This window comes from Camelus dromedarius, chromosome 5 (assembly GCF_036321535.1).
Source record: "Camelus dromedarius isolate mCamDro1 chromosome 5, mCamDro1.pat, whole genome shotgun sequence".
NCBI lineage: Eukaryota > Metazoa > Chordata > Mammalia > Artiodactyla > Camelidae > Camelus > Camelus dromedarius.
In genome coordinates this window covers 91,348,961-91,374,550 of record NC_087440.1, presented here as the reverse complement: position 1 = coordinate 91,374,550, position 25,590 = coordinate 91,348,961, and the positions used below count along the sequence as shown (strand labels likewise).

General features: G+C 56.0%; 1 protein-coding gene across 1 annotated transcript in view; it reads right to left on the bottom strand.

Moving 5' to 3' along the window:
• Positions 1-25,590, bottom strand: part of DYNC1H1 (dynein cytoplasmic 1 heavy chain 1) — a 61,293-nt gene that overhangs the window by 432 nt on the left and 35,271 nt on the right. The window contains exons 33-77 of the mRNA XM_031454326.2: positions 24,707-24,945; positions 24,364-24,520; positions 22,484-22,711; positions 21,808-22,038; positions 21,469-21,609; positions 20,992-21,225; positions 20,697-20,903; positions 20,491-20,612; positions 19,871-20,036; positions 18,768-18,931; positions 17,823-17,952; positions 16,236-16,369; positions 15,692-15,806; positions 15,433-15,594; positions 15,129-15,343; positions 14,824-15,028; positions 13,641-13,814; positions 13,410-13,529; positions 13,087-13,207; positions 11,621-11,816; positions 11,037-11,154; positions 10,739-10,954; positions 9,843-10,055; positions 9,593-9,720; positions 8,690-8,843; positions 8,017-8,163; positions 7,775-7,925; positions 7,366-7,619; positions 7,149-7,283; positions 6,968-7,062; positions 6,651-6,825; positions 6,388-6,463; positions 5,561-5,721; positions 5,323-5,434; positions 5,163-5,223; positions 4,947-5,070; positions 4,713-4,826; positions 3,900-4,070; positions 3,546-3,763; positions 3,357-3,460; positions 1,912-2,123; positions 1,377-1,530; positions 713-855; positions 430-598; positions 109-236 (exon numbers count right to left, since the gene is read on the bottom strand). Of these exons, the coding sequence (XP_031310186.2) occupies positions 109-236; positions 430-598; positions 713-855; positions 1,377-1,530; positions 1,912-2,123; positions 3,357-3,460; positions 3,546-3,763; positions 3,900-4,070; positions 4,713-4,826; positions 4,947-5,070; positions 5,163-5,223; positions 5,323-5,434; positions 5,561-5,721; positions 6,388-6,463; positions 6,651-6,825; positions 6,968-7,062; positions 7,149-7,283; positions 7,366-7,619; positions 7,775-7,925; positions 8,017-8,163; positions 8,690-8,843; positions 9,593-9,720; positions 9,843-10,055; positions 10,739-10,954; positions 11,037-11,154; positions 11,621-11,816; positions 13,087-13,207; positions 13,410-13,529; positions 13,641-13,814; positions 14,824-15,028; positions 15,129-15,343; positions 15,433-15,594; positions 15,692-15,806; positions 16,236-16,369; positions 17,823-17,952; positions 18,768-18,931; positions 19,871-20,036; positions 20,491-20,612; positions 20,697-20,903; positions 20,992-21,225; positions 21,469-21,609; positions 21,808-22,038; positions 22,484-22,711; positions 24,364-24,520; positions 24,707-24,945 (7,194 nt within the window). The remainder of the gene's footprint in view (positions 1-108; positions 237-429; positions 599-712; positions 856-1,376; positions 1,531-1,911; positions 2,124-3,356; positions 3,461-3,545; positions 3,764-3,899; positions 4,071-4,712; positions 4,827-4,946; positions 5,071-5,162; positions 5,224-5,322; positions 5,435-5,560; positions 5,722-6,387; positions 6,464-6,650; positions 6,826-6,967; positions 7,063-7,148; positions 7,284-7,365; positions 7,620-7,774; positions 7,926-8,016; positions 8,164-8,689; positions 8,844-9,592; positions 9,721-9,842; positions 10,056-10,738; positions 10,955-11,036; positions 11,155-11,620; positions 11,817-13,086; positions 13,208-13,409; positions 13,530-13,640; positions 13,815-14,823; positions 15,029-15,128; positions 15,344-15,432; positions 15,595-15,691; positions 15,807-16,235; positions 16,370-17,822; positions 17,953-18,767; positions 18,932-19,870; positions 20,037-20,490; positions 20,613-20,696; positions 20,904-20,991; positions 21,226-21,468; positions 21,610-21,807; positions 22,039-22,483; positions 22,712-24,363; positions 24,521-24,706; positions 24,946-25,590) is intronic.

Here is a 25,590-nt window from a genome sequence, read left to right as displayed (position 1 = left end):
TGCAGAGTGACTTCCAGGGACGGCAAGTGTCTGGGGCGGACACGGGGGGCCTCGCCTTAGCTCTACTGGTGCCCGCAGAGCACCCCTGACCAGAAAAGAGCCGCTCACCACGTTAGCTTTCTTCTCTGCATTCGTCTGCTTGACCCAGCGCAGCTGCGTCAGGGGCAGGACGGTGGAGATGGCGTTGGACAGCGAGAGCTTGTTGTTGCCGCACGTGGCGCCCTGCAGCTTCAAGCCTGCAGGGAGCAAGTCAGGACCCCTGAGGTGGGCACGGGCCCTCGGTGGGGACGGACGCATGGCTCTCCCGTGTCCCGGTTGCTGAGTGGGAGCCACCGTCAGGGTGGCCGTGAGGGGGGCGTGTTGGCCAGCGGCGGGCCGGAGCCAGGAGGGGAACTTCGGAGGAGCCCGGCCAGGGCAGCCCCTACTCACCCGTGACGCCAAAGCTGCAGGCGTCCAGGGAGGCGCCCTGAGAGGTGGTGACGTTGACTTCCAGGCAGAGCTCCTCCAGGGACCAGCTGTTGGCCTGGGCCACGTACTGCCTGGTGGCGGTGATGTACGCCTCGGGCACAAACAGGCCGCCCAGACACACGTGGATGTTCTGCGGGAGGAAGCAGCCCCAGGTGAGGAGTGGGCCCCACCCGTTCCTGCGGGTCAGGCCCGGCCTTGTCCCCCGAGCGCCCGCCCCAGGCCCCTCAGGAGCAGCCTTCACCACCTTTAGCTCCTTGGCGCCACCGGATGCCGCTGCCAGGGAGATGCTCTGTAGCTGTTTGATCCTCTCGCTGAAGTCGGACACCCACTGGATGACGGTCATGCCGGCGGGCACCGTGTAATGGGACCAGCTTCGAGGCAAAATCCCTGCAAGCGAGGAGCCCCGGGCCAGCGTCAGTTCTGACAATTCCCTTGGCACAGGTGGGGACACAGGTGACAGCAGGTGTGACCCCACGTGTGACTCTGTTGCCCCCACACCCTGGATGGGCCACCGCCCTCCTGCACCTCCTCTGCACTCAGTCCAGGCTGATGGCCAGGGTGTGTCTGGAGATGCACAACTACCCCAAGAACCGCAGCCACCAGCTCCCATCACAGCGGCAGCTCAGCAGCGCTGCCAGTCCGGGCTTGGGGGCCCCAGGCCTCGGCCTCCAGCACCCCACCCTGCCCTCCCTGCCCGGCCCTCCCTAGAGCTCGCAGAAGGGAAGCGAAGCTTCTGGTAAACGTTTGGTGAACCAGCAGAACCAGGCGTTTCTAAGTCTGCCCCCAGCTGAGGGCCCCGAGCTGCCCTCAGAGAGAAGTCTGGGCAGAAGGAAGCTCGGGCGAGACCTGGCCGGGACCTGCCGCCTGCGAAGCGCAGGGAGGCCGGCGCCTGCGGCCCGGCTGCGCACCTTTGACCAGCTCGTTGATGAGTGTCCGCAGGTAGTTGGTCTGCTTCTTCTTGCCTTCGCACACTTGGACGACGTCCGCGAGGTCCTGCCGGACGTCCTGCAGTAACTTAGCTCCCATCTTCACCTCTCTCTCGAAGAATCTGAACAAAGGATCCTAAAATCGTCGGGAGAGAAGAGCAGGCCAGAGTGAAGGTGGGGAAAGGGGCCAGAAAGAGGTCCTCTCTCTGGCGGGAAAAAGAAGCGGCAGTAACTGAGCCTCTGGGGCCCCGGATTCACAGCGCAGTCTCGGTCTAGAGCCCGAGTGAAGCTGCGGCCTTGCTTGTCGGCGGCTCCCGGCAGCTCCGTGAAGAGGGGACAAGGCTGCCACCGCTTCCTCTGGAGGCGTCTACCTCCTCGAGGAAGATGGACAGCCTCACCCGAGGGGCTTCCGGCCAGTTTAACTAGGCCCAGCCCTCGGGCCCCACCCCGACAACACTGAGCTCGACTCCACCCCAACCCCGCCCCTAGGCCGGTGGAACTGGGGGTGGCAGGCCACCTTGATGTTCTCCACCGTGCGTTTGAGGTGGCCGAGAGTCTGGGGGATGAGGTGCAGCCAGTTGGAGGCGGTGGTGTGCAGCGTCCGCATCCAGGCGGGGCGCCCGTCGGACGTGGAGTCGGTCCTGGCCTTCTTCTCCGTCTCCGCGTAGGCCAGGTCGTCCTCGTCCTCCAGCATCTGCATCTTCAGCATTTTGCTGATCATGTCCACGCCTGGGCCGCAGGGAGGGAGGGACGGGCACAGCATGAGCTCACACGGGGTAACAGTACACGGACAGCGGCCTGGCCCGACAGACAAGGCGGCAGCGACCAAAGAAATGCTGCCCCCAGGTCAGGTCACGGCTGTGGGGATGGAACCAGTGGCCTAAGTGCAAACCCCCAGGAGGGGTCTTTAAGACTCGCGTTCACTGTGGAGCCTGGGATGCCCTGGGAGCAGAGTGGTCAGGGAGCGGGCTCGGGCACTGTGGGCAGGGAAGCCACCGTACCGTTCACGCGTGACCACTTTCCGCTGGGACCACGCTGAGCCACATGGCAGCCACCTGCGTGTTCTGCACTCTGCTTGTGCCCACCGGTCCCTGCCTTGTTTTACCTTGGTGTCCCTGTCTCTGACCTATGCCTGAGTGCTCAGAGTCCAGCTACGAGCAGCGCTGCCACCTGGAGGCTGGGGACTAGAGACGTAAGGGCCCGGCTTTCCCCAGGCCTGGCCCCTGTGGGCTCGGACGTCATGGCCTCCACGTGGGGCACAACCCTGGGCACCACTGCCCTGGGCCTTCTATAACAGGACTGGGTGTGATGTCCCTAGCACTGGCGTGACAGAGAGCTGAGGTAATGGTCACTACGGCACTGAGGGGGCGTCCTGGCAGGTGGCACCAGCACTAACACCCTAAGTGAGCTCCGCACACGCTGGTGCACTGGGAACGCCCAACCCCGGGAAAGCTGTTCGGCATCCGGGTTCTCGTCACAGAGCTGAAGGGAGGACCCGAGGTGAACGGTCCTGGTCTGTCCTGTCAACCAGCTGTGTGAGTCTGGGCGAACCACCAGCTCTGGCCTGTTCCCCATCAGGAGGAGTCCGGTTCTCAAGCCTGAGTGACTCCGCCCTGGCCCAGCAGCCCCAGTTCTAAAGTTGTGCTGAGGCTGTTGGTCTGGGACCACACTTTTAACCCACAGGATTCGATAATTTCATCCAATAAAGAGCCTCAGAACTTTAAAACATCACTTAATGCTAAGTACTCCCCTATTTTTTAAACAAGAAAAGATGAAATTATTTCTGAATCTAAGATTAAAAACCTCAATGCAGTTTCCAGACCTCGTTTCTGTAGATACAGAGCCTGCAATGCAGGGAAGACACCAACGGGGGCTGGTCATTTTCTCTGCCTCCCCTGGGAGCGGAGCGAGGGGAGGCTGGGGTCTGGGCAGGGAAGGTGGGGCTGGGCGGCAGGTACCCACCCTGAGTGGTGAGGAGGACTTTCTCGGCGTTGTTGGGCAGGCCCAGCCAGGAGGGCGTCTGGGTGTCGGGGAGCAGCTCCACCCACTGCACGAACTCCTCCCGCCTGGAAAAGCAGCACACGTGTTAACACTGCTGCTCACGGTGCTGAAGTGCCGCGTCTGCGCTGTGGGTCCGGACGCAGGCACTACCTGATGCCATCCGGCATTTGGATGTCCTTGTGCCCGTCGACCTTGCAGGCCAGCTTAAATTCACTGTCGAAACTCTTGGTGGTGAACAGACGCTCCAGGAAGGTGTTGAGCAGACGCTGGTCAAACTCGTTGTCTACTCGCCCGCCATAGATGGACTGGGCCATCAGGGTCTTCAGCGCGGACCATGGGATCTTGTCCGGAGAGATGTTCTGCCTCCCCTGGGGGAGGAGTGGAGGTCACGCGTGTGCGGGGCAGGGGCCACTTCCCTCCTTCCGCTCACAGCGGGCAGGCAGGCCCCTGCGGGGGCGGTGACTGGTGCACGTCCCCCCCTGGCACGGCACGGCCCACACTTGCCTTTGCTGTGTCGTCCAGCCACGTGTCCACCGTGTCGCAGGCCGACCGCAGGTCAGACTCCCCAAACTCATACTTCTTCGACCAGCCCAGAGGCGCGTAGCGTAAGCGTTCCTGGATGACGGCGTGGAACCAGGCCAGCAGGAAGTACAAGCGAGCACGCTCGTTGGGAGACTGGATGGGGAAAGTAAGCAAGGTCAGAGCCAGCAGAGCAGCCCCGTGTCCGTCTAAGAAAACAGCGCAAGTCCTCTGTCGAATCTAAGCCTTAAAGAGAGCTTTCCATGGAGAGGAGGGTATAGCTCAGTGGTAGAGTGGGTGCTTAGCGTAGACGAGGGTCCTGGGTTCAATCCCCAGTACCTCTGTTAAAATAAATACGCAAGTAAACTTAATTCCCCTGCTCCTCCAAAAGCTTAAAAAAAAAAAACTTTCCACTACTAACACTGGAACCACCCTGACCTTAGTGATTAATACAAATCTTATTGCTAAGAGAAAAACATGCCAATTTTCCTATTAATAAAGATGAGTTCCCGATTACAGTGTGAGATTCACTCAGCCATTAGATAGAAGACAATTTTCTAAAAACGGCACAAAACCGTGAGTGATGACATAAAATGAAATCATGCTTAAGAAACACAGAATTGATGCGAAATTCTTGCCACAACCCCCTTCTCCTGGCCACGAGCCCGGCCTCTGCTTGGTACCAAGACGTTGGCTGCAGACGCTAATCTGGGCCCAGGCGGCAGCCTCCCCAGGCCTGTGTCGCCAGCCACTGTGGTGCCGCTGAAGCCCGGGGTGCAGCAGGAGGGCGGCCTCTACCTTGCAGATCCGGGAGACAGGCACGCTGCTGAACGTCCGCAGCATGTTGGCCTTCACGCCCGGGGGTGGCTCGAACACGAAGATGCGGCCAGCTCGGAGCAGGTTCACGGGCACCTGAGGAAGACAGGGTGCCTGTCACCACCGGCCCCACGAGCGCGCCAGCTCGGCTCCATGCTCTTGCGGGGCAGAACAGATGCTGGAGCAGCGCTGAGCAGCCTGGTCCTCCGCGCCCACCTTGGGGTTGATCTCCATGGTGAGGAAGAGCCGGAAGCAGGCGTGCGGCTGCAGGGAGTGCAGCTTCTTCTCCAGCTGTACCAGCCACCCGGGGGCCAGGTGGACGTTCTTCAGCATCACCCACCTGCGGGCAGGACACGGCACAGCCACACGTCACATGTCCTGCCTGAATTCCGGGGGACTCGCGCTTTCTAAAGCGAGACCAGGCAAGCCTACCTGCCTGACTTCACGGCTGTGTTTATTGCCTTGTCTGCTTGGTTGAAGCCTTCCGCCGAGCCTGGAACCAGAAAGCCCAGCGTCAGCACGGCGGGCCTGGGCTCCGGTGTCCACTGAGAACTCAGGGGGCTCCACCCAGGGGACTAACCCGGCACCTTACCGATGGCAATGGATGTGATCTGCGTGTTCTGTTCGGCCGCCAGGTCCTCCACGTGCCCACTGGCATCATAACCGGGCACAGAGCACATGAGGACGGGAGTGTTCGGCTTTACCTGCAGGTGGGGAAGTCGGAGTCAAGGGGGAGTGTCCGGCCCGACGGCGGACTGTCCAGGGAGCAGAGCCCACTGGGCGGGGCTCGTGCTGACGTGCAGGCTCCGAGTCCGGGGGCCAGCACCTACCTCCGTGTCCACGATGTGCGTCAGGTCCAGCGGCTGCTCCATGATGGACATGAAGGACTCCCCGAGGTTTGTCGAAACAAACATGTGGGCCATGGCCAGCAGGCGGTCGGGGCGGAAGGCCTGAATCAAGAGCAGGCGGTGGATGGCCTGCCCGATGGGTGCTGAAATGAGGCCGTGCGAAGGGCTGGGGTTGGTGATGGCACAGACCGTGAGGTGTCCCCTGCCTGGGCTGTTCTTGTCGCAAGCCTCTGCTCCCCAAACACTCGGTGTCCAAGACTCGGCTCAGCACCCCAGAAATCATGACACCCCCTCTGATCCCTTCTGCCCTGAGAACCCCAGCCCCTGAGTCTTCCCTGAACCCTCTGGACGCAGCTGTGACGACACCAGGGTCTCTGTGGGCACAGGGCAGTTACTGACTTTAAATGACTACAGAGCCTGCCCGTGGAGAACCGCTGAAGAGTCTCAAGAACACCTAAGATCACAGGAACCGCTCGGCCCGCACTGTTCACCTGCCGCCGCGCGGAGCTCTCCCTCCCGCCCTCCCCTGGGGGGCCTGGCTGGCCCAAAGCCTCGTGACACACACCCAGAAACAGCCAGTTTCCCCAGTGCTGGGCAAGGACCTTCCCATAAATTTCTCTTTTGTTCTTTAGGCACGAGTTGCACCAGAAATTTAGAATTTTCTAATTTCCCACTTCCAAGCCAGCACCTCAAGTTTCACACGGAAGGGCTTTTCTTGGGAATCAGCGGCTTTTTGCTTTTGGGGGCGTCCCCGCATTCGAGCGGCAGAGCCCACCTCTATGCGTGGGCCCGGAGCGCTGGGGGCTTACTTGCGGGGCTGTCCTCGCTCCAGAGGTACGGCACCGTCTGCTCCGGGGAGCTGCTGTCCAGCCAGATGCCGAATTGCTGTGGAGAAACAGCGGCGCGTCACCCCACGCAGAGCCCATGCCGCGGGCACAGAGGTCAGGCCAGTGGGTCAGGCGTTTGACGTGAGAAGACACAACACGTCCCGGGTTGATACAACACGTGGACTTCCTGCCCGCTGACCTCCTGGGAGAGGCCGGCTCTCCGCTGGGGCCCGCACGGCACCTACCTCGTCTGCCTGGACCTTCCCGATCAGGTCTCTGAACGCGGGGAGGCAGCTCAGCCTCACCACTGCTTCGGCCTGCTCCACGGTCAGGCCGGGGACCTTGGGCGTCGAGCCAGCACTCAGGACGATCTCCTTCCCTCTCAGGAAGTGCTGGAACTCGGCCTCATAGGTGGGCTCCCTGGGAGGGGGCCACAGGTTAGCTACGTCTTCTAAGGTTCATTTCTACTGTCTCTAAAAGGGCAATAACGCCTTAAAGAAAGGAAAGAACTCATCCCATCGTAACGCTAGTGGCGGGAAGAGAAGCAGGGCGGCCCACTCACCCGACGGTGCCCTTGAGTTTGATCCTCGCCAGCAGCATGGCGAAGGTGATGTGGTCCTGGTGCAGCATGCCCCTGGCCACCCGGTTAAACGCCACCTGGAGACGAATGCAGGGGACGCTGCTGTCCCTGGGGAACCGCCCCTGCGGCCCCCCCCCCCCCCGGGATGGCGGGTGCGCAGTACCTGGAAGAGGTCCTTGGTTATGACGGAGAGGCGCTGTGTGTGGTCGGTGACACCCTTCAGGTTGGGGTTCTCGTACAGCACGTTGTGGTAGATGTCCAGGAAGAACTGCAGGGAGTACTGGTACAGGAAGTGGATCTGAAAGCAGCAGGGCGCCCAGCCGTGAGCACCGGAGCCCGGCTGCCGGCCACCACGCCCCGGCCGTGTGCGCCGCGCCCACCTGTTTCAGAGACTCCATGGTGAAGTAGATGCTGCTGCAGGCGGTGGACAGCGGCAGGTACTGCTGGGACACGGTCTCCACCTCCTGCATCACAATGTCCGTCTCCTCGACCTTCCTCGTCACCTCGGCGGCCTCCCTCTTCAGGTTCTCCAGGGTCGTGATGATGGTGTCGTCGTCCAAAATGCGCCCTTTCACCTCGTTCAGGGCTTGCAGCAGAGACTTCTCCAGCTGACGTAAGCGCAGCTGGAATTCCCCTGAAGTGATCAAAACATGCAACTTCACTACAGCACTTCCGCTCGCTCGACAGGACGGCTCTGGGAAGCGCCTGGCAAGCCTGGGGCGCCCCAGTCCTGCGGGGGCTCTGCTCCCACCTGCACCGAGAGTCTAGAAGCTATGCATCCGGACACACCTTGGAGTTTAAGGAGATCGGAGCGCTTTTCGTCCACGTCGGGTCTCTCTGCTTTCAGTACTTCATTGAGACACTGGCTCTGTAAACTGCTTCGGGTGACAGTGAAGTTGACAAAGGTCACCCGGGAACAGAGGTCAGGTGGGAACTCGACCTGCCAAAAGGGGTAACAGAACAGTCGGCCTGGCTGCGTCAGCAGCACCACCAAACACCCCGTTTTCACCTGGAAGGGCCTCACTCCTTACGGTTGGATCTCGGGTGGACAGGAAGATGACGAATGACGGTGACAGGTCGATGTCCTGGTCACCGAGGGTGATCAGCACTCTCCCCCCTGTTCGCCGGACTTCACGGTTCAGCACTGGATTCAAAACTGGGTCGTAGCTTTCCACGTCCTAGATACGTACGTGTGAGGTGTTACTCACGGTGAGAGGGTCACGGTGTTCACGTTCACCAAATAGCTGACCTCCTGCTCCACGTAAATACATGTCCCTGGAAGCCACCCAGCCATCTGGACCTGCGCTGTCCAGTGAAGTGAGCACTAGGCCCACATGGCGACTTCAGTAAAATTAAAAATTCAGTTCCTTGGACACTAACCACAGGAAGTGCTCAGGAGCCCGTGTGGCCACCACACAGGACAGAACGAGTTACAGAATGTTTCCATCACTGCAGAAAGTCCCCACAGACAGGGGTCATCTAGATTAAGTGGAACTTTAAGTGCAAACATTGCTTTTGTTGGATCAACCTCTTCTCCTTGCTTTGATATCAGATGATGTCTCACAAAGCTCGAACAGTAGCACTATCTATATTATGTGACTCAGTTTTATTTCATATGAATTCATTTGGGAAAAACTAATCACAGCCTTAAAAGGTGTTCATCCCTGGAAACAGGGTCTGAGGAACTCAGACGCACACACAAACCTGGACCAAGAGGGGGTTGCCGAATCTCAGCGCACTTTCCAAGTTCTTCCTAAAGGCGTCGTCCAAGAAGCTGGTCCGCGTGATCTTCCGGTCCTTGTACTCATTCATAATGAACTCTGTGGCCTGTCCCGAGGGGTCAATGATCAGTGGATACCTGGGAACGAGGCCACAGGAGAGCAGGTCAGAGAGGCCATGGGGAAGCACAACACAGCAGACAGAGCCCCGCCCGACAAGGTGATGGAAAGGCTGTCCCCGGCCTCAAGCGTGGTTTCCAGGTTCACCAGTAGAGACAAACATGACTTAAGACTTTAAAATCATCTTTCTGAAGAACTGTGATGAGGAGGTAACTAAACACAGACTCTGTTACGAAGGGCTGCAGTTAAAACTTCTTTTCTCTTGGGGACACAGAGGTGCTCCTCTGTGTCCTGCACGTGCTCTTCTCCGAAGGCCTGGCACCCTGCGCTGGATGACTGTTCTCTGTATTATTTGCTGCCCCCTCAATGGCAAACTCTAAGAGAGCAGGTATCACACCCACACTGCAGCAGCACCGAGAGCCAGCAGTTACAGAGTTTATGCCGCCGGGACCCCGGCAGATAACACACACTCCTCACTCCGTCACAACAGCCCTGAGACACAGATGCTGTGATCACATCCATTTTACAGAGAAGGAAAAGAAGGCAGAAAGGCGAGCGTGATCTGTCCAAGGTCACGCAGTCAATAAAACACACAACACACACAAGCGCTTGTACAAACATCAGAAGCTACACAAGGGCACGTGGTGAAGTGGCAGCCGTGCCCTCCTCCTCGGTCACAGGTCCTGGTCCGTGTTCAGGGGTGGTTTAGGCCTTCACGGACACGAATGGGCGCACCCCGCTCGGTGGCCCCCCCCGGCCCAGCACGTACCTGTTGAAGCGCTTCAGCATGATGGCGTTCTCTGTGCACAAGTCGTCTGCAGGTAAGGAGCTGGCCTGCCAGCGGAGACGCTCGTCAGCGTTGGACAGATACTCCGTCCTCGCGATGTCTGTGCGGAACTGAGAGTGACAGCGGTTATGGCCCCCGCACAGCTGCAGGCGGGCAGCTTCCCAGTGAGACTGGAGGGCTGACTGCCCATCAGTCTGGCTCGCACTGCTGTGGCGTCCCCTGCCATGGTTACCTGGATGTTGGCTTGCTGTAAGTGGTGCGACCAGGTGGTGAACAAGTTCTGACGCATCTGCTGGTCAAAATAACCTGCGTAAGCAATAAACGCAGCTGACAGCAGGCAGTCCCCAGCAATGGTGGACATCTGGTTCTTGAAAGTTTCACTTGTTTTTTCCCATCGTTCACGTTCAGCAGACAAGCTCTTCAGGAGAGCAGTGCTCCGGTTCACCTGAAATGAAAGTCAAACAGGATTTACACTGAGAACGGCAAATATATTTCCCCCCATTGTGGGAAGGGTTCTGGGGGGGGCCTTTCCAGAAGCATGCTCAAGTTGTTCAGACCCAAGAGGAGCTGCGACCCAGGTGACACACATCTCAGAATCCGAGGGCATAAGATGAGAGTGGAGAATGAAGGGTGGGACTGGAGACTCATGTGTGAGCAGCCTTGGGGTCAGAAAGCAGGTGCCCCCAAGGTGGGAGGAACCCGTAGGTGAGGGTTGACCTGGAGGGAACAGACGCTAGTGGCAGGAGACTAATGAGCCTGCTCTGAGGTTCAAGAGGAGTGTGGGCGTGAGCGGTGGGGACAGCAATGGATGGGAGACCCTGACAAGCAGGCCCTCGGTGACGCCACTTGTGAAACCCAAGGTGGGAGAACAGGGGTCTGGAGCTGGCCAGGCAGAGGGGGGTCACTGGCTTCAGACTGCCCAGCTGCTGTCTAAGGCCACTCAGTGGACACGCAGGAAGGAGTCATCAGGGCTCCTGTGGACACTGAGGAGCTGATTCCGAGACGAACGTGGTACACACAGGGCACGTCGAGGTCCATTAATCTGGCTTCCACCAGGGGAGGCCGCGAGCACGGACGGGGTGTTTCAGGGGAGCTGGCAGAGAGGCTGTGTGTGGGAGACAATCGTACCTTGGCTTCGACAGCAGCCAGGTCCGCTTTGATGGCCTGGGCCTCCGAGATCAGGACGGCGTACTCCTCCTTGTAGCGGGCGATGCTGGCCTCCAGGTCACGGATCATCTGCTCCACCTCGTTGGCTTTCTGCTGGTTGTCCTTGGCATCGTCCTCCAGCTTCTGCAGCTCATTCCGCAGGGGCTCCACTCGCTTTAACATGTCCGCGTAGTTGAGCTGCGGAGGGCAGATCAGTGGTTGTCAGGAGTGAGTGGACGAGAAGCCACCTTTCCCGTGGGCCCCCGGCTGCGCTGAGTACCTGGGCGATGGCCCACTTCACCATGGGCCCGCAGGCCAGGGAGGCCCGATTGACGATCTCGTAGTTGTAGCTTGGGTTGGACATGTAGTTCTTCTTCATCTTCTCCCGTATGGCGTCACTGCAGAAGAGGAATTGCGTTTCTGAGCTCACGTATGGAAAAGGTAACGTCGGGTCTTAGGAAATCAAAGCGTAAAGGACCAGAGCCAGTTCCCGCCTGCTGCTCCGATGACCACCGAGAATGAGCCAGACCGACCCCAGTTCTCAGGTGACAGGGATCTGGCTGTTGAAAGGAACTCTGACCTTCTTGCCCCCTCCACAACTGGAGGCAGGCTCAGGCCAGCTCTGCGCTCAGCCATTTGTGCGGTCGGAACAGTACTCAGGGGTAAAGGGATCAGAAAACTACTGTCAGGAACGTGGAGAAGAAATCTGACCACTTTGAGTAGAAATGGGCTGGGAAGGTGTTTGTGCGATCGATGCAGCTGACGCCGGCTTCTGCGTGCGTTAAGCCACGGACCACGAGGCCGTGAGCAAGCAGGAAAACCTCTCAACACCCGAGCAGTCTCTCCCCTCCCGGCAATACCCACCTGATCTCCTCGGCAGAGAAGTTCACGATGGTGGGGATGAAGTTCTCCCTCATGATGATGGAGCGGATCTGCTTCCAGTCCGTCGTGCTCTCGCCCAGCAGCAGGCAGATGGACTCGAGTGCCAGCTTCACGGCGGCGGGAGGGTTGGCCATGGACCGCACCTCCACCAGGTGCTGCTTCTTGATCGACTTCACGGCTGGGCGCACAGAAGCAGAAGGGGTGGGGCGGGGAGGGGCAGGAGAACACGGTGAGAAGGGGACCCAACCACAGCCGGACACTCGACTCTGATCAGGGGAGGGACAATGGGCACAAGGTCTAAGCGAACGGAGGATTTTCTGTCTTAAAACCCTCTGAAACAGCTGAAGTGGCCCATCTCTTAAACAGTTGCGGAGACCTTGCGGTACTAAGCCCACATTGCAACATTCTGTAACCAGCAGGGTAGTATCTTTAAAAATGTCTCACAAATCCTCATTAATTCCTTTACCTCCATAAAGATTCAAACATTTTTTAAAAATAAAATTGTTCATTTACTATTACACCATAAAACAAAAGACATTTCCAATCTGCCAGAATTCATTCATTTAATGCAGGCACTGGAGATTGAACCTAGGACCTCGTGCATGCTAAGCATGTGCTCTACCACTGAGCTATAAATCCCACCCTGCCACAATTTAAAAGTTGTCTATCTGGGTAAAGATACAGAACTAACAGTTCTTAAAAAAATGGCCAACACCTTCCACAAACTGAAATGCAGTTTTCCACTCTCAACTTCTGTTCAAACGCTTTTTTAAAGTAATTATTCAGCAGGCAAGAGTGAAATTAAATTTTCATTGAAATACAGCTCTGAACAAAAACCTAGTTTAGATGTGCATTTAAATTCATCTTGTGGTGTAATGTGAAAATTACAATCAGGTTATTTGAAACAAGTTAAAGGCTGATGGGCAGAAAGGGGGTTGCAGGGTCAAGGCCACTCCTAGTTACTGTGTTACTGCAAACTAAGACAGCGTGATGGGTTACTGCCTCCTCCTGCAACATTTCACAGGCATTTGGAGTGTGGACAGGAAGAAGTGACTGAATCAGTAACTACTAGTTACAACCAGGGCGCTCTCAGAAATGACCATAAGATGGCAACACTGCATACCTCATATTTCTGAATGAAATTTAAGTCAGGGATTTATAACTAACATATTTGTAAAATTACTACCAGATTTTTAAAAAATATATTCACTAAGTTTATTTTGTCGATTTTCTCTTAAGAAAAGGTCTCACTATGGTGAAGGCAGAGTAACATCACAGGACCTTTGCTTAAGAGACGAGGACAGTGGTAAGAATCTAGAGAAGCCCCCAGAAGCTCATCAATCACGCTTTGGGACGCGTACACAGCCAGAAACCCTGGGGGCAGCCCGTGCTGTCCCCCAGCCTCCACGTTCCCCCAGAGAGTCAGGCCTCTGCCAGGGTGCACGTACCATTCTGAGCCTCAATGACGGCTGGCTCCACCTTGTCCAGGTCCTCTTTGACGCTCATCTGCTTGTCTGCGATGACTTCCTGCTGCTTATGCAGCTGTTCCTGGATTTCTTGGCTCATGACCTAGGGAGGAAAGATGGCTGAGCTAGGGGTCAGCACTGGTTAACCTGCCGAGCAAAGCCTGAAACAGCGCTCCTCGCCTGCCCCTGGACATCCCACCCCGCTCTAAACCCGGTAAGCCCTGACCCCACCCCACCCCGAGACTAAACTCCCTTCTCCCTCACTAGAGACACAGAGTGCCCGGCCCCCAAACACAAAGGAGCACCTTCTTCTTCTCAGCCTCCTGCTGGTCCTTCACCATCTTCTTCAGCTTGTCATTGGCCGCCGCGTTCTTTACCTCCAGCTCTTGGCTTTTTATCCGGAGGTCTCGACGCAGCTCTTCCACCTAAGGAGCAAAAGCCACACTAGGGAAACAGGGACATGTGGGAACTCCCTGGACGGGGGAGCCCAGCCGGCCCACTGCAGGAAGAGGCGCTCGCCCAGGCCCGAGGCACACCTGGTCGACTGTCTCCTTGATCTTCCTGAGCCCCACGTTCAGGTGCATCTGCTGCTCCTCCAGCTCGCTCCGCTTCTCGTGGAACAGGTTGGCGTAGTGGTTGATGAAGTCCAGGTAGTGGCGAGGAGTGATGGCCATGGTTCTGCCTCCGCGCTTGGCTAGCCGAGCATTAGCCTTTTAGGAAACAAAGTCAAATCTTTTCACTTCTCAGGACGCTGTCTGCGACTTACCCTCAAATACCCTGTCTGCCTGTGAGAGATGGTGGCATGGACACAGCCCCCATAAGAAAGTGATTACGGCTGCCCCGGAGGCACACCTTGCAAGGGAAGGCTCTGCACACTGGTCATTACTATGTAAGCCAGTCATTTCTGCTGCTGATTCTCAGCAGACATCACACTAAGAGGCAGCACTGATGCCTGGTGATCAAGGTTGGGGGGTTCGAAGCTGGGCAGTGGGAGACGAGGCCATCCAGGAAGCCAGCTGGACCACACTGGGAGCAGAGGCGGCCACCTGCAGGCGTGGCAGGGATAGGAGGTGGGGAGGCAGGGCCAACAGGACACCCACAAACTCAGAGTGGTTTTCACAGAGCCTTGCAGGTGGGAGTAGACTGGACTCTTCGGATACAGAGTCCAAAGGACAGGTAGCAAGCCAGGGCTGGCAAGTCACACCCTGCCCTGCAGCCTCTGCAGACGGGGCTTCAGCCGCACATCTGTGCACTCTCCCTCACACGTGAACACGCTCCTGTGCCCAGAGCAGAGCTGAGCAGCTGTGTCTGGCCTGCAGAGCCCAGAACATTCACTGCCTGGCCCTTTATAGAAAGAGTGCATGAGCCCGGCCTAGAGGGAGAGCACGGGCCTGGACACGGTGGCGGTGAGGACAGGGGGTCGGGGTAGGTGCTCCACAGGGATGGAGTCACCATGTGCAGTAAAGGTTAGCCAATTTCGGAATACACAGCTGGGCGACCAGCAGGAGATGCCACTAGCAGAGGTAAGGAAACAGATGAGAAGCGGGCATCTCTTCTGCAGGTGACTGAACAATGTCAACTAAGAAGCATCTTGGGACCTGCTTTTCTATCAGCTGAGTTTTATGTTAGCACGGTGGCGGGTTTTATGTCAGCGCGGTGGCGGGTTTTATGTCAGCGCGGTGGCGGGTTTTACTGCCCGTCATCTCAAACTGAACCGACCTGGTGAAGGGTCTGGTGAACAAACACACAGCTGTTCACGATGGCCTCCCGGTGTGACGGCGGCTGCGGCAGCTTGTCATACACGACTGGCATGTAGTCGGGCACGACGTAATTGGGCTTCTCCAGGTCCATCTTGCTCGTGAACTCTTTGCCGACCTGGTACAGAGCTTCTGTGGACCAGTCCCCAAACCAGTTCAACACACACCTGCAAAGATGCCCACATCTCAAAACAGCGACCAAAAGCAGCGTCTGCCTCTCGGAAGGGGGCCGACTGCTGTGACCAGGGCTGAGAGAGACCAGCGCACCTGTTGAAAAGCGCGGGGGAGGTGGCCGCGCGGTCCTTGAGCCCCTCTGAGGATGGGTTCATGGTGAAGACGACGTGGAGGTTGCGGATGACCTGGCTGGTGAACCACCTGTACAGCTCCTCATGCGAGTCCAGCATCAAGCCCTCCTTCTGGGCCCCCTCTTTGCACTGGGTCATCAGGGTGGCGTACTCGTCCCCTTCGAAGAGGCCAGGAACCTGGAGGTAAAAGAGCACCACAGCTGGTTGGTCCTCGTCACCCCGACGCCACGTGATGTGCACACGGTACGCGGTGTGTCTCTGATTACCTCTCCGTTGGCCAGAAGGGTATTCATCCGCTCCAGGAATCCAGAATCTAACACGTTCGATTCGTCCATTATAAACGCTATCTTTTCGTTTTTACAGCCGGACCGTCTCAGCACCGTCCGGAGGTCTTCATCGAAGTCCTCCCCTGTGTACTTCCTGTGGACCTAGAGGAGTGGGTGGCAGGTCAGATCTGGTCTTGTTCAAGGAGCCACATGCATGAACAAGGATCCACTGCTGGGACTAAGAGGCTGCAAGACTCACCTTGATCTGGTACACACTCAAACCGTTCATCCAGGCCACGAAACGGGACAGGGTGGTTTTGCCTGCTCCACTGACACCAATCAGCAGCAAGTGGCCTTGAGGCTGACGGAATATTCTGAAACATTATTAGGAAGGGTAAACCGTTAAGGCTTTTATACTCCACTCCCCTTGTGACACTCAAGTCCTAAACCTTTTCATGATTCAGTCTACAGCATTTGGAAAGTGTTTTAACTTGAATTTGTACATTAAACACTGTAGGGCAACTGTTATTTGCCAGGTCCAGTGGGGATGCAAAGACCAAAGATGTGGAGCTGCCCCCAGTAGGAGGATGAATGGCCGTGATCACGGTAGGGATGAAGTGCCAGGAGGAGCAGGGAGATTTGGGACAGCAGAGCTGGACTTGGGAGAGAAGTGGGAGAGACGGCCGAAGTGGAGGTGCAGGGAGGCCCGTCAGGATACAGCCCGAGGCCTGGTGCGATCCCTCCCAACGTCAAATCCAGAACTGCTTAGGCGAGTGGCGAGGGCGCAACAACAAAAAGCCCACCGGTCAATCCTGAGCACGTGGTCCAACACCTCGTTAAACAGCACCAGGGGCACGTCCAGCTCCTCCTCGTAGAAGACTTTCAGCCTGGCTTTGACATAATCTCTTAACTCTTCTTGGTCTACTGGAATGTAATCCTGTAGGAAAAAGGTAAGATTCAATTATTAAGAAGAAATCACCTTAATTATTATAGCAAAGTGCATAATATTTTCATGTATCGAGGAAATGTCAAAAAATGAGATGACCGTAGGTATTTATTACACAGCAACAAAAATGTAAGTAACTAGGATGAGATCTAAAGACATGGAAAATCTTTACAGAGAAATCTGAACTTCACTAAAAGACATCACAAAGACCTAAATAAATGGAGAGATACACCATGATCATGGAGAGAGAAATACTATCGTAAAAATGTCAGTTCCGCCCAAACTGACACAGATTCCACGTAAGCTCAGTCAAGGTCGCAGTGGTGGGTGGTGTTCTGGCGCCGACTTCATCTCGAAGACGAGAGGCCCAAGGATAAAAAGGCCTCCCCTAAGGAAGAGCCAGGTGTGAGGGACTGTCCTACCAGGTAAACTCGTAACTGTGATGGTTTTAGCACAGGAAGCAACAAATGGACCGATGGCCAGGACCGAGCTCAGTAACAGACCCACACACACAGGGAACACACTGTGACAGAGTGACACTGCAGAGTCCCAGTGCAGGGACAATGGACATTCATAAGAAAAAAACTGAGAACGAACCTGGGGCTCACTCCACACACTAACTCAATTACAGATGGACTACAGGTGTAAATGACAAGGCGGCTACGAGTATTTATTCTTCAAAAGACACTATAAAGACAGTGAAAGGCCACTGGGAGATGTTGCCAATAAATGAAACAGGATTAGTATCCAGAACCTAGAAATAAATAGAACATTCTAGCAACACTGAACAAGCCTCTCATGCTATTTTGCTTCTGTGCCTTGGCCTCTGCAGGCCCTTGCCTGGCACATGCTTCCTGACACTCAGATGAAGGCCTAGGAACCCTAAGACCCAAGGCCAGGGCCACCTCTCCCAAAACTGAGCATTTCCACCCCACGAGACTGAGCTCTCCTTGGGAAGAGTTAACTCACCCTGGATCAGCACTGCCCACTGAACGAAATGCACAAGACTGTACCTTACGAAGACGTCCTACTCTCTTTCTCAGAGAAAGGGACAATTCATAGGTAACTCTGGAAATGTCAACTCAGTTCAGTATTTTAGTATTATTCACAACTGCCCTGTTTTTACTGTGAAGAAATGAAAGCAAGGCGAAGCAGACTTCCTTCAGTGCAAACAGGCGGAAGCCCCCTCGTGCTGGCTGGGATCACAGCTGCTGGAGCAGCCGCCTCCCGAGGGAAGACACACAGGTGGCCAGCCAGCCACCGCCACGCCCCTGCGATCTTCTGCCCTGAATTATCAGTGGCTGCAAACACGCAGAGCAGCATGCCTGTGACCACAGCCCCATCTACAGGGCACTTCAAGGCAAAGATGTCTTGATTAGGAGATAATTCTAACTAAAAGGACAGAAGAAAAGGAAGCACCTGTAACATGATGTACATTCATTACCTTGGACAACCAGTTGCTGTACAGGATGGGCCGGCTCATTGCCTTCTCTTTGTCTATGTTGGGAAAGTGCTTCAGAGCAACCATGTCGATGTTTTCGTCAGTCCAGCGCCTCTCCTCGTCTTCTACAAGTCTGTTGGAAGAAAAGCGACATGCGTATCCGACTCTAGACAGAGGCCGCGGTGAGAAAACACCAGGTTCTGTGGGTGCGTGGGCTACTGCAAGGGCTGGGATTAGTCTTTTATCAGAAATTTTCATTTTCTACAAATGGAAGAACCTAACAATCTCAACTCAAGATGCTTAAGCAACCCAAAACTTAGACATTAAATACGAAAACCTTAAAAAATTCCTCTAAAAATGTTTACATTGTCTTAAACAATGAAAATCTGATTCTAAGCTTGATTCTAACTTCTAAGCTTGCTTAGCATAAATGTTCCAAATATCAAGGGATATTAAAGGAACAGAATAGGGAACTGCAATGTGCACAGCCTGGGAGACACAAGGCTTACGAAAGAAAACACATAGTAGGCAGGAGAGCCTCTACCTGTCCTTACAGGTGTGAGGGGTACGTTCTGAGAAGCTGAACACATGATAAACTCAGCAGTCTACCAAGTCTAGTGAGCATGACATGTAGTTACTGCAGCCAGGCAGAATTTAGAAGCATAACTGCTGGTGCAGAGTTTGAACCTAAGCAAGATTTTATCTCTGATATGTTGAGAAATCTGTGAAAATGGTATTGTAGCTCAATTTCTTAATTAAAAGGGGAGAATGAAGGTAGCTCACGTAACATAAAAAGGACCACCTTTTAAAGTGGTAGAACCCCAACATAAGAGATAAAAACAGGACTGCCTCAAACTAGGGCAGGCCAGCCTTGTGTAGACCCTGACTTGGGGGGGTCAGGAGGGCCAACGCAGGGGAGCTCGGAGCTACTCGGATCTCTGGCTGCACCTGTCTTGGAAGAGACGGAGGGCTTCATGTGCCCAAATCCGAATGAGGCCTTCCACCGGCAGCGTCTCCAGGGGTCGCAGTGCCTCGAAGATACCTCGCACCCACCGGGTCATTTCACGGGGCGAGTAGATATAGTGGGGCTGTGTGTCCTGAGTGAACCTCTCCTGCGGGAATTGGAAAAATGTAAGTTACGTGTACATGCCCTAAGGCACAACAAGTGGTTAAAAGGGCAAATGCTGTCTAACATTTTTATATTAAAGATAAAGAATATAGACCCTGGAATATTTAAGAATGAGTAAGTAATGCTGGGACTACTATTCAGAACAAAGTCAAGTCCAAGTTCACCTTATGTTGAAATTAGTTATATTTAAAGATCTGTTGAAAGAAATAAAACTATAAAAATGAAACTACCAAAAAATTCTAAAGATACTTTAAAAAAAAGTAATTGCTAAGTTGAGGGAAAGCCATTTGAAGCTTGACTTCCAAAGCAGAAGCAATTGAAAAAAAAACCTTACATTTAATGACATTAAAATTGCTGTTGGAAAAAACTGCAATTATACAAAATTTAAAATATTTGCAGTGCTTGACAGACAAGGGCTCATAAGGACTCTAAGGACTCTAAACAGAAAATGGGCAGTTCCCTCCCACAAGCTCTTGTTAGACCAACACAGGAAGGCTTCACAAAGGAACAAAAGTCAAAACCACGGGAACTACTTCTGTACATCCTATGGGCAAAAGTCTTCTTAATAAATACCTTTTCGAGGTTGAAAGGGGCACTGCAGTGGGAGTATTGTGGTGACTGCGCGTGGCCGAGAGGCTAGGCCACGCGCAGTCACCACAAATACAGCAGAACAGTTACAGACCCACAATATTGACACCGCTACAGCAGAATTGTACACGTCCCTTTAGAAACCGCTTAGCGCAGCCTCAGTTCCCCAGCGGAGAACACAGGTGCCCTGCTGGCCGAGGATGGTGTGAACAGGCTAGGAAACGGCCACCGCCGCAGCCCTGGGGCGGACGGCTGTGAGCCCCTGGAGGACGCCCCTGGGCCCAAGAACTCTGCACGCAGCGCTTCAGGTACGAGGGCGCGGGAGCCTGTGTACCTGGGACATGGTGTAGAACTCCACCATGGCGGCGGTGAGCGGCTCGGCGTACGTGCGCAGGGACGGGATGAGCCGCAGCATGGCCCGGTTGAAGGTGCCGTAGATCTGCGTCAGGGAGGCCGGTCCCGGGTAGTCCACGTACACTACGGGCACGTGGCGCAGGAACCTGCACGGAGAGCCCGGCTCAGCCAAGCGGGTGAGGAGCAGCGCACCCCAGGGGACAGCCACCCTGCCCCGGACCAGACCAGGCTGCCTCCACCTCCGTGGGGCCAGGTCACCGCTGGTAGAGGTCTCACACCAACTTCTCAGGCCTGGGTCTGACATGTGACAGCAGGTGAGAAAATCCGAAAAAGAACCAAGCAGAGATGGGAAAATGATTCAGGCTTCTATCAGCCTCATCCTGGCTCTAGAGTCAGGTCAGGGGCAGCTCACTCCTGCCCAACAGGAAGTCTGTGCTTGTGTTCTGAGGGCATATCCTCGTGGCACAAAGCAAGTAACCCAAGAGGAACTCTAAGACTAGCAGTGCTTTGTAATTAGAACCGGATTTCCGTCACATTACGTGTAAGGCGATCACGAAACTGGTGTGTGTGCGAGGCCAGGGGCATCTAGGGCCGTGTCACCTGTGCGAGAGGGGCTTCCTTCCAGGGTCCGTGGGCGGGTTACAGGCCCCAACAAACTGGATCCTCTCCAGCTTCACCCAGGTCTGGTCCGAGGTGCGGTAAAAGCCTCCATGCTCCACCATCTGAGGGAAGGCGGAGCGCGACGCGTCAGGGGGAATGAGAACGGGGAGTGTCGTTGGGGGGCTGGGGCCGGGGGGAAAACGTACCTGCCTGATGAAGGATATGACCCTCTGCGTGCCGTACTTATCCATGTCCGGCAAGTTGATTTCATCACAGAACAACACCAGCCACTTTCCGAGCTGAACGGGAGCCAGGACGACTCCATTAGGGGTGCGCCTGTATTCGCAGTAGTGATCGAAGGTCTTCAGCAGCAGCTCTGGGGTCGTGGCACTCGAGAAGTTAAGGCCCACGACCTCGAGGAGGGGAGAGACCAGTCAAGCGCTGGAAGGCTGAGCCTGTACCCAAGCCCCAAAGGCCTGCTGCCCACGCCAGCCTCATTACCTCCATGTCGGGCAGGGCCCGGAGGGCACTGAAGAGCGTCATGGTCTTGCCGGAACCCGGAGGGCCGCACAAGACCAGCGGCTTATGCTCGGCCAGCCAGGTGTACAGGAGGGCTTCGTGGCGGACAGTGTCCAGGGTCGGGACAACGACGTCGGGGGCTGCCACCTTGTGCGTCTCCACCTCAATCTGAGGCACCTTGGCCTGCCACGGCGACCACTCTCCACTGATGGACACCTGCACACATGGGTGGGCTGGTCACCCCGCCACCCGTGGGCTCCCCACCCACAGGACATGCTCAGTTTCACACAAATCGGAACCTCCAGGTCAACCTGCTTCCTTTGTACCACACAAAACTAGAAGGACAAAACCCTTCCCAGGAAAGAAAGGTAAAGTCAAAGTCTGCAGTGAGGCTGCCCCAGGACAGATGGAATCAGCCAGGCAAGGACCAAGGGATGAGGGCGTGCGCCATGCTCCGACCTCATAGTCGATGATGGGGATGTTGGGCGCAGCGGGCAGCGGCACTGTGGTGATCCTCCTGATGTACTCCCCCAGCTCCGCTCGCATCTTCAGCCGACTGTCTCCAGACAAAGACCAGAGGATGGCGTACACCAGGTACCGCTGTTGGAAGGGCAACGGGAGCCCATTTTCAATAAAATTTCAACGATAAAGGAAAAACACTTTCAGCACCACTAACTGCGAGGAAGTGGTACCTAGCCTCTGAGGTCGGGAGGTGGCCCGCACTGCCCCAGCCCCTGAGGCCCAGCCCACTCCCTGGGGCAGGCAGGCCGCGCAGATGCGCAGCCTCGGCGCCCTGACCTGGATGTAGCGCTCCAACTGCTCGAGCTGCATGGGGAAGTCGGGGTGGTTGGCGTTGTACTGGGCCGCGTTGCGGCAGGCCTGGTGCAGCATGGAGAACAGCGAGCCGAGGCAGCGCAGGCGCGTCAGGTCCATGATGTGCTCCAGCTTGGAGGCGTGCTCCAGGGCCTTGGCGACCAGGCCGCTGGACGTGAAGTAGGGCTGCATGATCGTGGCTGCGTCCCTCTGGATCTGCGGAAGGGAGAGACCAAGGCTTAGCTGCCGCCTCAGAAAGCCGGGAGGCCCCGGAGAGGGTCACACGACTCTGAGAAACTTTTGTGGATCGCAAAAATGAAGAATGAAGCGGCAGAAACCAACCCTTATCCCTTTACCCTGCTGATCCTCTAACACCACGCTTTATGGGAATAGTGGTTTTCACCACTGAAAAGGGAAAGGGCAGTCTTCCACTAACTTGCAGAGAAAACAAAATAATTTCCTGTCGTGGCTTTCATAGCTGCGACCACTGGCTTCCCTAGAAGCTGGTAGAAGGCAACACCGATTATGCAAACCTCCAACGACTGCCTGCCTTCAACAGAGGTGCGGTGACTGTCCGTGAACCGCTCAGGGCTGGCATGCCTGACCTCGCCCCGCACACGCACCCAGCACCCCGCCGAGCTGAGCTGGGCTGTGCTCTGACCTGCAGCATCGGGGAGGCAGCCTCCTCCCCCTCGTCCTCCTTGCCCTTGCGCCGGCGCTGGGCCTCATCCTCCCCTTCATCCAGGGGGATGCTGCGCAGCCTGGCCAGGAAGTTGTTGAAGATCATGTCGGTGCTGAGCACATCCTCGCTGAACCAGACCATGCCGCAGCGCGACACAGTGGCCAGGGTGGCGTACTTCAGGTCCTGCACTTCAAACATTATTCGCACCTTGAGAGAAAACGTTAAGTAGATTTAACAACGTGGGTTTGGTGAAGACCTGAATGTTAAAGTGATTTTATCTATAGATGTGTTGAAACAGCAATTTAAATCTAATTTCTGTGCACTTATTCAAAAATAAGAATATCTATAGCTTGCATCACTACAACATCCACCAACCTCGCTCCACAAAAGAACTTGTGCAGGAAAACAGGTGTTGGGGGAAGAGCAGGGGAGCTCCTGGTGGAGCAGGAGCAACAGCTCCCTGGAGGGGTGTCAGCAGCGAGGGCGCCACCCGGCCAGCTGTGGCCTCGCGCCCAGGCTCAGTCCTCACACCTGTCCCATGAGACGGGCATGCAGTGTCTCCTTTTCACAGACGGGGCTGGCACCAGGCTGGGTCCCACCGCTGGCAGATGGCAGGGCTGAGATTCAAACCAGAGCCTGATTCCAGAGCCTGAACTTCAGTGCTCACGAGGGGATCCATCTCTTTCTGACAACGCTACGATCTACTGGGCAACGAGCTCTGAGAAAAGAACCTGACAAGCCAGATGGGGACTCGAGTCTGCGTAAGTGCACGTTCTCAGACCAGCACTGAGCACTGCAGCTTGGTTCCTAAAGTGACAACAGCCACTGTGCGGACCCTTCCAGATACAAGCTGGCGATCGCCAGCCGCTCAGGGTCCTTCCCTCTACCCACCTCCAGGCTGTCAGCAAATCCCTCTGGCACAAACTTTAAATTATACCTACAACTCAGCCGCTTCTCAGCACCTCCACCACCACCCAACTCGCCCAACCCACCCCCATGGCTGTGCCCGGGGTGCGGCCTCCCACTGGTCCTCCTGCTCCCACCCTGCCCTCTTCAATCATCCTCCAAACAGCTAGAGGATCTCCGTAAACATAACAGGTTACATCACCCCCAACCCAGACTGTCTCGCAGCCCCCGCACCAGGCCTCATGCCCGACCTGCTCTCACCCTGATTTCTCTCCTCTAGTTCTCTCCACTCAGCCCCTGCCCTGCCCTCCGCGCACACACCAGGCGCAGCCAGATGCTCTCCTGCTCCCCGTCCCTCCACCTGGAATGCCTGGAAGCCACGATGGTTGCTCCCTCACACCCTTAACCCCTGCAGAAGCCACCCCCTTTCCCAAGAAGCCTCTGCGTCGCCCCTCCCGGCAGTGCCACCCACCCCATCGATGCTCCCCTCCCCTCAATTTTCTCTGCGGCACCATCGCCATGCATCTCGTCTTCTGGCCTTCCAGATCAGACTGTGAGCCCCGGAAGAGCAAGGGTTTTGTTTTGTTCGCTGCTGTACTTTCAAGGGCCGGCAGATGGTGACACTGCAGACATGGGGTCATAGCACGAACGCACAGCCATGGCAGGCCCGCCCGCATTTACTGACCCCTCAGGCGGCGTGTGCACGGATGGCCTTGAAAGCCTCCTCATTTTGCCACTTCCCAGAAGTCCTGACTACGACCCCATACCACGGGGCTGCAGGGAAGGTTAACTGACAACTGTGGAGCCTGCCTAACGTTCAATAAATAGTGAAAAGTTACAAATAAACCCTTTGAGAGTATTTCTCACTAGCCACGGACATGGAAGAACCTAGCGCACAGATCGCTGCCTGCGCCCCCCGGCCCCAGCCAGCGAGCGCTGAGCGCGATGCTCACGTTGGGCGGCAGGCTGAGGCGCTCGCCGTTGGGCAGGGTGAGGAGCTTGTTGTCATCCAGCACCGAATTGAGGTTCTCCACCCACTCGGGGTCCACGTCGCCATCGAAGACGATCCACTGGCGCTTCTGCAACTCCCCTCGCACGTTGTCTATGATCCTGCGGCAGAAGGAAGGGCTTTAAAGCAGCATGACTTAGATCAGAAATGCTCACCCCAGGGTGGTCTCCAGGGTGACTTTCACATGCATTCAGACTGCGGCTGGAGAAAGAATGTACACTTATCACAGGACAGCGAGCCGAGGGCCCACCTCTCTGGACTGCAGACACTGACCCAAGGGGACTTACTTTCTCAGGACGTGTGTGAACAGCCCGTCTGTCCATTCCCTGGTGTTGGGGTCCAGGGTCCCGTACAGGTGGTCTTTGCTGATGGCTTTAGGGTCAATGATGTGGGCCACGCCTTCCACGCCCTCCAGTCTCTCCAGAGCCTTCAGAAGGACGCGCCAGGCCATGCTCTTCCCGCTCCCCGAAGGCCCCACCATCATCAGGCCGTGGTTGATCTGGGTGATCTGATAGAGCTGGAGAACCTGCAGGGCCCAGCAGAGCGGTGCGTGAGCGCCGGGGGAGGAGAGGGAGGCTCCTCGGCCACGTCTCCCGACACCAAAGAAAAAACATGTAACGTGAATCCTTCAAGGCAAATACTGGGGCTTTCTAACCAGAGAGACCTTCCACAGGCCACATCCACAACCAGCACAGGAGGGGTTTCAACCAAACTGTGGGAGCTGTTTGGTAAGTTAGGAAAACTGGGAGCCCCTGGAATAGGAGACGCTGACCAAGCTGCCTCAAAAAAGACTGAGATCCCCTGCCAGGAGAGCAGGGACCAGATGAACGAGCCGCTTGTCTAACCCAGGAGGACAGTAGCTCAGGGTCAGCACGTGGCTTGTGTGCTTAACATACTTTCTCTTAAGTTAACCTCACGGCGGGGGTGAAAGAAACGGCCAGCACAGACTGTAAACGGCGTCCTGACAGCACGCTGCTACCCTACGGGGCTGGGAAGTCTTGTCAACAGGGCTTTCATTGCCATAGACGCTTCCTGCTAACTACGACGCTCCCTCTAGTTGGCATCTTCAGAGAACTACGCTGTGTAAGTGAAAATTTCAGTAAGTTTTGCTATCACTACATTTAGGTTAATAAGCCTGGGGGCAAATCTGCACAAGGCAGCCGACGGGCCC